The 11,469-nt window shown below is 39.4% G+C and overlaps 1 protein-coding gene across 4 annotated transcripts in view; it reads right to left on the bottom strand.

Annotated features, from left to right (window-relative positions):
* The window catches only part of st3gal3b (ST3 beta-galactoside alpha-2,3-sialyltransferase 3b), an 88,812-nt gene that overhangs the window by 10,470 nt on the left and 66,873 nt on the right, over positions 1 to 11,469 (bottom strand). For all 4 annotated transcript variants that reach the window (XM_057858365.1, XM_057858367.1, XM_057858366.1 and 1 more), the window contains 2 exons: positions 9,716 to 9,862; positions 7,206 to 7,352 (listed from right to left, as the gene is read on the bottom strand). In XM_057858365.1, the coding sequence (XP_057714348.1) occupies positions 7,206 to 7,352; positions 9,716 to 9,862 (294 nt within the window). The remainder of the gene's footprint in view (positions 1 to 7,205; positions 7,353 to 9,715; positions 9,863 to 11,469) is intronic.

Below are 11,469 nucleotides of genomic sequence, written 5' to 3'. Positions count from 1 at the left end.
GCCATCTTAAAGCAGTAGACCTCTTTAGAAGGCTCTGTTGTAGCGAACCTAATTAACTTTTTATCTAAAATACTCCTAAATCGGCAGAATCTTGTCTTGAATCTATCTTTAAATGATGAAATAGTTTAAAAAATTTGACAAAAGTAGACAGAAGGGGAAGTATGAAATAACGGGAGTAATTTTAACAACTGTAACAGTTGATTCACAACATTAAATTAATTGAATGTTGTTTAAAGCTGCTGATACAGAATGGTGACTGGGAGTTTTTTTATTTACTGTTATTTTTGTATATACGTTTACTGTTATATGTTAACTTGATACTGAAATAGTAGTTTGGTTTAGCCTGAGAGGATTTTTGAACAATTTTGGAACTAATGTACAAAACATTTATAAAAAAAAAAAAAAATTTTAAGGGGGGGTGCATCAATAATAGTTTTATGATCGAATCAGAGCCTCTGAATCGTAATCGAATCGTTAGGTGCCCAAATATTCCCAGCTCTAATATTTACACAGACATATATATATACAGACACCCAAAGAGCCACATACTGTATTTTGATGTGAAATCATTGCTATCATGGCTTAGTCAGGCTGCTGCTTACCATTGCGAAACAGGAAAAAGACTACCGGTAATACAAAGTGAATCCAGTAGTATTTTTTATTGCATACCTGGTATGGGTGACAGTAGTTGAATATACCTTTGGCTCTCAAAGGCCAAAATAGTGCTAAATTCGTAAAATTAAAACATGAATAATACTAGCCGTAGGGGTGTGACAATATATGATATGGTGATATATCATGAGACTTTGGATCCTAAAAGGTTATCGATACGCTCATGCCAAGAATCAAGATATTGTTTTAAAAAGGTGTCTTTGTTTAAAAGAACGTTTTTCATTTGATACCAGATCATTCACAGTCACTCTTTCCGATTTTTGGGGCATGTACAGGTGACTTTCTGTTCATTTTAGAGCATTTACAGGTCATTTCCTGCTGAGTTTAAGTCACTGCCATTTCATTCCCATGTCACTTCATTTTCTGTACCCAAATCAACAGGAAGTGACCCACAAAATGCCCCAAAATCAATAGATCGTGACTGAAAATCAACATGTGGCCTGACCTGAAACCCTCCCAGTTCAAATGGATTGGACGTCTACTGGTGATAAACTTATAGCAGAAGCTTGTTTTTCTGTTTATTAGTTGTTTTGTGGAATGATTTCCTGACCAATGTAACGATAATCGTTGTATCGCCATATCGTGAGATCATCGTTATCGTAAACTTTCTATCGCAAATCGTGTCATATTGTAAGGAACTAAGAGGTTCCCACCCCTAACTAGCCCAACAGTAAGAAAGTAAAAATACAGTCATAATAATAAACTCTGAATGAACTGAACTTTTCTAAACCTCTTAAAGGCCAAAAGGTTTCATGAAATTAATAAGTAATAAAAATAATAATTGACCACAGCATTCTGTCTCTCTATTAGCCTCCCTCTTTGTGCACCAGCCGGGTCGGGCCCAAAATGTCAATTATTTACGTCTGGGTCGGGTCGGGCCAGGCTTCTCTCTCGCTAACTTTACAAAAATATATATATATACATATATGTATACTAAAACGATCTATGGATGTTAAACTAAGGAATACTTGTTATAAAATAATTTGGCATGCCTGTGCATGTGAACACCGTGGCCCCGCCCTCTTCTTAATCTTACCCTCCACGAGTCCGCATCCATTACATTTTTGACCTGGAATTTCCTTTTCGATATAAAGCAGCAAGAAGTGAAAAACAAACTAAAGACGGGGGAATTAAAAAGGCCAACAAGCACCTGTAGGAGTGGGGTATGGAAAGGCTTCAAATTGATTGTTAAAGATGCCATACAGAAGTCCGCACAAATAAAACATACAATTTTGGGGGGTTTTGGGGCTGGAGCCTACAAATAAAACAACATTTTTGGGGGCGTTTTCGGGCTCGGGCCTACAAATCAAGTTAATTGATCCGCCTCGGGCCTGGTCGGGCTGGATTTTTTAGGCCCAGTCTTACCTCTACACACAACACAGAACGCAGTAAGGATCGGGAGAAAAAAGGCTGCGTTCAGTGTTACAAATAAAACAACATTTTATTGTAAATGGTATCTACGCCCTGTTTGTTGGTACTCGCCTCGCCGATACTGATACCACCATTTTGGGCCTGATCGGCAGGCATTGGTGCATTAGTAGTTATGACGTACCCGACTTACGATTCCCGCCGTTTTATTTATTTATTTTTAACACTAGAACGCCCAGCAGAGGCCAATTTGGCCTTTCCCAATGGCCAATCCTCATCATCCAGAATTCGCTGGGACTTTATTAATCATGTTGACTTGTTTCGTGATGCATGCTTTTATTTTGGCACAGGAAGCATATAGCAGGTAGTACTTCCGCATGCAACTAAAGAGCGGATGTACACCCAAAGAACAACGTATTTGCACACATGAAGACGAGCGCACGCACACATGAGGAACACCGCATTTGCGCCTACGAAGATATTGCACAGCACAGTGTATGAGAGAGGGGAAAGAAAGCCTGTGCGAACATTTGTTGCTTGTGAAGCATCTGTATATAACACCTTTTGTATTGTTTATTGTGCTTTTCAATTGCAGTCAAACATTTGGGGTGAGTTTATGTACAGTGCCTTGCAAAAGTATTCGGCCCCCTTGAATCTTGCAACCTTTCGCCACATTTCAGGCTTCAAACATAAAGATATGAAATTTAATTTTTTTGTCAAGAATCAACAACAAGTGGGACACAATCGTGAAGTGGAACAACATTTATTGGATAATTTAAACTTTTTTAACAAATAAAAAACTGAAAAGTGGGGCGTGCAATATTATTCGGCCCCTTTACTTTCAGTGCAGCAAACTCACTCCAGAAGTTCAGTGAGGATCTCTGAATGATCCAATGTTGTCCTAAATGACCGATGATGATAAATAGAATCCACCTGTGTGTAATCAAGTCTCCGTATAAATGCACCTGCTCTGTGATAGTCTCAGGGTTCTGTTTAAAGTGCAGAGAGCATTATGAAAACCAAGGAACACATCAGGCAGGTCCGAGATACTGTTGTGGAGAAGTTTAAAGCCGGATTTGGATACAAAAAGATTTCCCAAGCTTTAAACATCTCAAGGAGCACTGTGCAAGCCATCATATTGAAATGGAAGGAGCATCAGACCACTGCAAATCCACCAAGACCCGGCCGTCCTTCCAAACTTTCTTCTCAAACAAGGAGAAAACTAATCAGAGATGCAGCCAAGAGGCCCATGATCACTCTGGATGAACTGCAGAGATCTACAGCTGAGGTGGGAGAGTCTGTCCATAGGACAACAATCAGTCGTACACTGCACAAATCTGGCCTTTATGGAAGAGTGGCAAGAAGAAAGCCATTTCTCAAAGATATCCATAAAAAGTCTCGTTTAAAGTTTGCCACAAGCCACCAAACATGTGGAAGAAGGTGCTCTGGTCAGATGAAACCAAAATTGAACTTTTTGGCCACAATGCAAAACGATATGTTTGGCGTAAAAGCAACACAGCTCATCACCCTGAACACACCATCCCCACTGTCAAACATGGTGGTGGCAGTATCATGGTTTGGGCCTGCTTTTCTTCAGCAAGGACAGGGAAGATGGTTAAAATTGATGGGAAGATGGATGCAGCCAAATACAGGAACATTCTGGAAGAAAACCTGTTGGTATCTGCACAAGACCTGAGACTGGGACGGAGATTTATCTTCCAACAGGACAATGATCCAAAACATAAAGCCAAATCTACAATGGAATGGTTCAAAAATAAACGTATCCAGGTGTTAGAATGGCCAAGTCAAAGTCCAGACCTGAATCCAATCGAGAATCTGTGGAAAGAGCTGAAGACTGCTGTTCACAAACACTCTCCATCCAACCTCACTGAGCTCGAGCTGTTTTGCAAGGAAGAATGGGCAAGAATGTCAGTCTCTCGATGTGCAAAACTGATAGAAACATACCCCAAGCGACATGCAGCTGTAATTGGAGCAAAAGGTGGCGCTACAAAGTATTAACGCAAGGGGGCCGAATAATATTGCACGCCCCACTTTTCAGTTTTTTATTTGTTAAAAAAGTTTCAATTATCCAATAAATTTTGTTCCACTTCACGATTGTGTCCCACTTGTTGTTGATTCTTGACAAAAAATTAAAATTTTATATCTTTATGTTTGAAGCCTGAAATGTGGCGAAAGGTTGCAAGGTTCAAGGGGGCCGAATACTTTTGCAAGGCACTGTAACTATTTTTGATGATGTGGGGACGCTAACATACATGCTAATCACTTGTGTGGATTGTTATTGCTGTATCAGCAGCTAGTTGCTTGGGTTAATTGTTTTTATTGAAGATGAAACGGATTTCATTTTTATTTTAGTTTCATTCTGCAAGTGATGATGTCATGTGCAGCTAAATAAAGTCAGCAAACCACACAGACGTCTGACATCGTCATTTTGGAGCTTAGCTTGCCGTCTAGCTAGGATTTGGCTCCAATGTCTTGGCGACGACAGTACAATGAAGGAGCGGAACTCGTTCGTATCCCGGGGACTACCTGTATTCTCTTATCTTATTCATCTTTTATTTTCATTTCATCTTTCAATTGATTAAGAAAACGATTGATATTTGGAGGGATGGCAGTGAATGATCATTCACTGTCAACCCTTCGGCAAAATGAATTGGGCGTCTATTGCTGTCGACGGCAGCCAAATAATTGATAGTAAATAAACTTGTCTTTATTTAATTAGCATAACTTTTTATTAACATTTTTAAAATTAAAAGCAAGAAAATAATGCTAGACATGCTGGGTTATTTTTTTTTTTACTTACAGCAAATATATTTTAATATTTCAGTACATTAATTCAGTACATTTTTATGTTGTTGTTTTTTTTGGCATTTGTTAGAATGCTTTTCCCCTGCTTGTTTTAAAAACAGTCTATAATGATTTCTGCAGTGCTCAGTTATGAGTATTATTTTTTAAATATATTTTTCCAAAATATTATGAATAGACAAAAAAAAGTAACCATTATTATACACATACATATATACATAAACATACCTACATTATATACATTTTATTATTACTATTTAGTTAAGTAAAATGAGACTTACAAACCTTTGTTCCATAGTTAACTAATATTCTTAGTAGGACTTTTCTTTGTACATAGTTTTTGCTTTCAATGCACATTTAAAGCGAAAATGTTAAGCCCAGAGTATTAATTGACAACTGCAAAATAACTGTTTGGCAGCCCAAGTGGAGAGCGTATCATACATGAGAAATCAGGTGAAACTATAATTTTTTTAAGCAGATGTTTGTGTTATTTGTCAAATGTCAAACAATCTTGAAACAAATCTACCATGATAGGAAACAGAATCTCTTTTTATCAACGTCATTATCTGGGCTCAGAAGACCAAACAAGAGCACAGAAGAGCAGCAATCACACAGCCAACAATGAATGGCTGATGATGACAGCATTGATGAAGATGATAATAAACGCTTAGAGCTCACTGGGAGTTTAGAAGAAGGTTATCATCAAACGGAGTCCATGGTTTATACACATCAGCACTTGGGTGACATCGTTGCTCGAACTGTTTTTCAGCATAAACATTGAGTGCGAGCATAGAAGAGCCCTACAAGAGACAATAGCCATTGGAATTGCATATGGAAATCTTCATTTTATTTTTCATTTATTATTACTGGCAGGTTGAAATGAATGCTCATGTTTCATTGGCTTTGACAGCTTTAGACATCCAATCCATTTCGACTGTCCAATCAAATGGATTGAGCACATTCAATGGCAGCAATGAGTCGTAAAATTGAGTACTTTGCATAAAACCACAAGATTGTAAATGGCTATTACTTTTGTAAAGTGTATATAAGTTTACTGTAAAATTGGTTGCGACTTAAAAGGGACAGACAACACCTCATATACAGTAAATGTATGAATAAATTACCGTAATTTCCCAAATATAACGTGCACTTTTTCCCCCAAAATCAACTTGTAAAATTTATGGTGCGCATTATACACAGGTACATGGATAGAGAAATATATATACATAAAAAACAATTTTTTTTATTGACACGGCCAAGAAACGTATGCAGTGATCCGTTGCCGACCATTACGGTACGTGACGTCACCAATTTGTTTCGGTAATACTTGACTGATCAGCCGAATGATTTTGTCTGTGTTAAATTCTTCTTTTTTCACTCTTCATAAAGCACAGAATTTAGTTTCTTGAACTCATTTGAGTCAACGTTTATTGCAGCTCCGCAACTCGGACCATAACAAACGTAACACAACACAGACTTCCGGTGTCCGTCACCTCTATCTGTCCCTCGGGAAACTCAAACCCAAATAACAATAGTTCCTATTGTTACTGTCGTGTCGACAGCGATGAGCTCTCTCGGATTTCCGAATTACGTTCTCACTTCATTTTACCGTATCAATCCATGGAGGAAACCTTTATTCATCATGACAAAACGAGCAAGTTATACAGCAGCCTTTAAAAGAAAAGTCACATCTGTTTTGTTTTTCTCCTGGATTCTGGTAAGTTCAAGAACTTATCAGATCAAATCATTACCGTACATATTGTTAGTTTACGGTAATGTTTTGAACAACCAATGTGCTCTGCTTGTGCTGTGTATCACCAGTCAGTAAAATGACATTTCTGTAACTGCACACCAGCTCTGTTTTCATGTATTCTTCTATTTATTGGTGCTAAAATTAGGGTGCGCGTTATACACGGGTAAAATAATTGTCCCCTAGATTTTACAAGTAAATTTGGGGTGCGCGTTATACACTGGTGCGCCTTACATTCGGGAAATTATGGTAGCTCAGTCAAGGGTTGACGTCTTTAAAATAACAGTTAATATTCCTTCCCATTAGTATACACATGAGTCCAACATTATTTTTTAATACTATAGCGGTGGCTGTCTTGAACCACAAGAGAGGATATTACAGCATTGCCCAATTTCTTCCCTTCACTTGAAAAGCAGTGTAAGTAAAGCTTGATCATATCTTAAAGAACTCATAAGTACTTTGTGAGTACTCTAAATTTTCTATAGAACGTCCTTACAACTGTGAACAATGTCCCTTAAAGCGTATAGCAAATGCCTTGAGTTTTGCTGAAACACCAATTTCAAGAACGTCACTCCAGAATAATAACACTCACCTCTTTCATAGCAGACATCTTGACGGCCTCGTAATAGTGGAGGGGTGCATGGGGTGTGTTCATATCATAGCCGAAGCCGGCCACTGCTACCTCGTCGCAGTTATGCAGGGCCATCGTTATGGCGACTGTCCCTAAAGTTGGAATGTTCTGTCGCAAAAGACAAATCACAAGTTCCATATAAACTTCGGATAATTTCGAAAATTCATCACTTTCTGTCCAGTGGGACTTTCCTATGCAGGGTTTCCCCTCTGTGCTTTGTAAGCCTGGTGGGATGCCAGGCTTCTTTCATCTTTGCATTGTAATTTTGTTGAATAAAACTTTTTATTTCAATACTGTCCCCTTTTGTAAGACTCTATGTTTAAGTCCTTTTAGCAAATGGCTAACACATAATAGTTATGAATTAAAAATTCCCATCATTCAACATTTATTTTTTGGGGGGCTTTTAAAACCCCTAGCAAAAAGTATGGAATCACCAGTCTCGGACGAGCACTCACTGAGACATTTTATCATGTAGAAGAAACTCAGATAAAAAGTTTGAAAAAAATGAATTCGTACAAAAGTGCAACTCTTTAGCATTCAGAATCATCCAGCATCATCACCATGTCAAGAGTCAGGAATCTGCATTGGACAAGGTGATGATGCTGGAACTTTAGTTTGGTGCTGTACCAGTGAGATTTACAAAGATGACTGCCTGAAGAGGACATCAAAATTCCCTCAGTTCTTGATGATATGGGGCTGCATGTCAGGCAAAGGCACTGGGGAGATGGCTGTGGTTAAATCTTCAACAAATGCACAAGTTTACATTGAAATTTTACACAGCTTTCTTATGCCTTCAATTGAAAATATGTTTGTCATTTTCCAAGATGACGATGCATCATGCCACAGAGGTGGTGTGGTGAAAATTGAAAAAAATGGTCCACAGCAAGGCTCCGACCTGCAAGGACGATCTGGCAACTGCAATCAAAGAGAGCTGGCACCAAATTGATGAAAAATATTCATCAAGTCCATGCCTCAGAAACTGCAAGCTGTCATAAAAGCCAGAGGTGGTCCTACTACATACTAGAGATGTGTTTTGATTGTTATTTTTTTGTTTGCTTCTCACGATTCCATTTTTTTCCCCTCAGAATGGAGTGATTCCATATATATTTTCCTGCACTTGCTCTTTAAAATTAACATTTACTGACCAACACAATGTTTTTTATTCATTTCTTTTAGTGTTTCTGAATGCTAAAGAGTTGCACTTTTGAACTAATTCATTATTTTTTCAAGCTTTTTGAGTTTGTTCAACATGATAAAATGTCTGAGTGAGTGCTCGTCCGAAACTGGCGATTCCATACTTTTTGTTAGGGGTTGTATACCACCAGGCATGGCAGGTTTTGGAGGAGACCAAGCATATCCGCATCCTTATTCTTGTCTCCGCTTCCACTAACTAACTTTGAAGACTAAGTGATTAACTATTATCTGTAAAACGTGACCCCTTCTACAACACAGTGATCTACGGGGTTGAACTGTGCTTCCTAATCGCCTCGGGCTGACCCAAATCAAGTAAAGGGGTGGCTACAAATTCAGCGTGCGTTTTGTTTAAAGAAAGAGTGGAAAGGAGGCCCCATTTAAATCATTACCCTGATTTGCAGCCCTCAGGGTACATGGACGTGAAGAAGCAGCTGGTCAAACCCCTACTGTGCGCTCTAATACAAATTAATTTACACACACAGGTACACCAATCAAGCTACTCATTTATTTGCACATAGATAAATATACAGTATGATGGTCAAACGAACTAGAGAAAATGGACCTTAGCATAAAAGCCAGCAAGCAGTACAATGATTCGAGGAAATACAAATGAGCATAAATCCACGCCCACCAGATGTCCACATGTTGAACACATGTTGGGTTCAAGAACAAGTCCGATGAGAGTTCCACTGAATGATCATGTTTTCAGTGCCAATGACGGCGCTAGACGTCCAATTCATTTAGACTAGGAGCGGCCAAAAAACAAATTCAGTCAATGGCACTAAAAGATGAGCATTCACATCCAGTCCAGTCGTTTATATGCTGCCACCACTCCCAGTTTAAATGGAGTGGACCTCTACTTGTGACAAACTAACCTAAATTCACAGCAGAAGGATGAAAAGAGCCACATGATTGAAAATCTATCATCGTCAATGACAATTTATAGATGTGTACAAAACATTTACCATACATAGTTTTTACGATGAATGAAAAGGCGTAGATCGATTCATTCATGAGTAATGCTTTTACTTCCACCCTAATTTTTGTTCTCAACTTCAACAACAGGTGGGAGCATTTGGTGTTCCAGTGACTGCCAACTCTCAATCACTTTAAGAAGGTAGATACTTTGTCTCTTCTCTGTGATCTTAAACAAATTCCTGATTCTGTCCTTCCACACAGATTAGGAAATTATAAGACAATTTTCCAAGCTTAATGCTGGTAATTCTTGACTGCTGGCTCATCATGAAGCTGCAAGTGTGTGCCTGCATGCGACTTACCCCTTTTCCCATTATGCCATTGTTAAAGGGCAGGCCTATGAACTGGAGGGCTGCCTCCTGGACGAAGTAAGGGTTGAGGATTCTCATCTCACTGGGCTCACGAGGGACATGGTGGCCCACAGACTTCCAAAAACCCTCGACACCTCGCTGGGTTGATCCACACAAAACAAAGGAAGACATGTTAAAATAATAGCTTGGGAATAAAACAGAAGCAGCCAAAATACGTTATTGTAATTGTAATTCTTTACTCACGCAGAAAACCAACCAAATAGCAACTAATTCTTGATTTGTGATTGTCTGCTTGGATTCACAACAAAACCTCAGTTTAAGTGTTTAATGTTATATTTTTTCCATCTAAGCTATTAATGTACCGTATTTTTCGGACGATAAATTTGACAATCAACGAATGACTTTATTTTCATATATAAGGCACACCTGTTTAAAAGTATATTAAAGCATCAATGTTTCTCTTTTTTTCCCACTTTTAACATTGTAGTTGTTAGCTGCGTTTCCTTTCCAGTTTTTCGCAAAATAAAAGCAATACTTAGGGGCCGTTTACGTGGCGAAGCTCCGAGAATACGAAACATTTCATGTTTAAATTTATATGGTATGTAGTATTCATGCTAGGCCCTAGGGGGCAGTGCAGTTTTACAAGGCGACAGCCAATGATGCACTTCCTTGACAACCTCCTCAGCCTGGAAGACAACATACCCGCCCACTCCAAGCAATGGTGCTTTTTTGGTTTCATTTAAAAAGGCACAAAACGTGAACTTAAAACTTATTTAAATTAAAAATAATATAAAATCAGTAAATTAAAGCTGAGGTTCCACCATGTTTGCTGTTTTGAATGTTTAGTAGCAGCAACTGGGCATGCCCAAAGTGACATGTGCGAGTGCTGATGTCAACGGAGCGAGAGAGTTTCATTCATAGGGTTGCGGAGCAATCCCCACAATTGAATCCTTCCGCTTTGCAGGACGGAATCCAAAGTTTGTGTCTTCGCCTCTCATTTTCACAGTCACCGTGTAAAGACGAGGACATTCCGCAACACAATCGCTGCATCTTTGTGTCGCAGCGTCACCATGTAAACAGCCCCTTAAATATTTTGGTATTAAGTGTTTTTCTCTTGAAGGCTGTTTTTCGACGCTTTGTAAATCTCATTTAGTTTCATCATTTAACTGAAGAAAGATGGATGCTCAAAACCATTTGTGTGACGGCCCTGGCCGCTTAATAGTTAATTTTTTGAGATTCTTCCAGTCAGCTGATTGTCGCCTCCACCAGCTGGCTGCTTCCCCTCCCACTGTGACGACAGCTGATCGACGCCGGACGGACCGACGACGGCGCTGCCGCTGATTGGCCATGAAAAAGGCGCCAAGCTTCAAAAACTTGCCGCTGTCAACGCTCTAGGACAGGGGTGGGCAAACCGGTCCTCGAGGGCCGCAGTGGGTCCTGGTCTTTGTTCCAGCTGATTCAGCACAGACAGTTTAACCTAGGGGTGGGCAAACCGGTCCTCGAGGGCCGCAGTGGGTCCTGGTCTTTGTTCCAACTGACCCAGCACAGATAGTTTAACCAATGCGGTTTCAGCAGAAATGAGAAGCACCTGACTGCAATCGACGGATTGCACTTGTAAAACAGCAGATTGGTGAAAAGGTGTCCTCTTAATGGGTTGCAACAAAAACCCGCACCCACTGCGGCCCTTTGTGGAATTAATTGCCCACCCCTGGTTTAACCAATGAGGTTTCAGTGGAAGTAAGAAG

The sequence above is a fragment of the Corythoichthys intestinalis genome, chromosome 14 (genome assembly GCF_030265065.1).
Source record: "Corythoichthys intestinalis isolate RoL2023-P3 chromosome 14, ASM3026506v1, whole genome shotgun sequence".
NCBI classification, from domain to species: domain Eukaryota; kingdom Metazoa; phylum Chordata; class Actinopteri; order Syngnathiformes; family Syngnathidae; genus Corythoichthys; species Corythoichthys intestinalis.
Note: the sequence above shows the minus strand (reverse complement) of the source record. Positions and strands in the feature narration are given on the sequence as shown.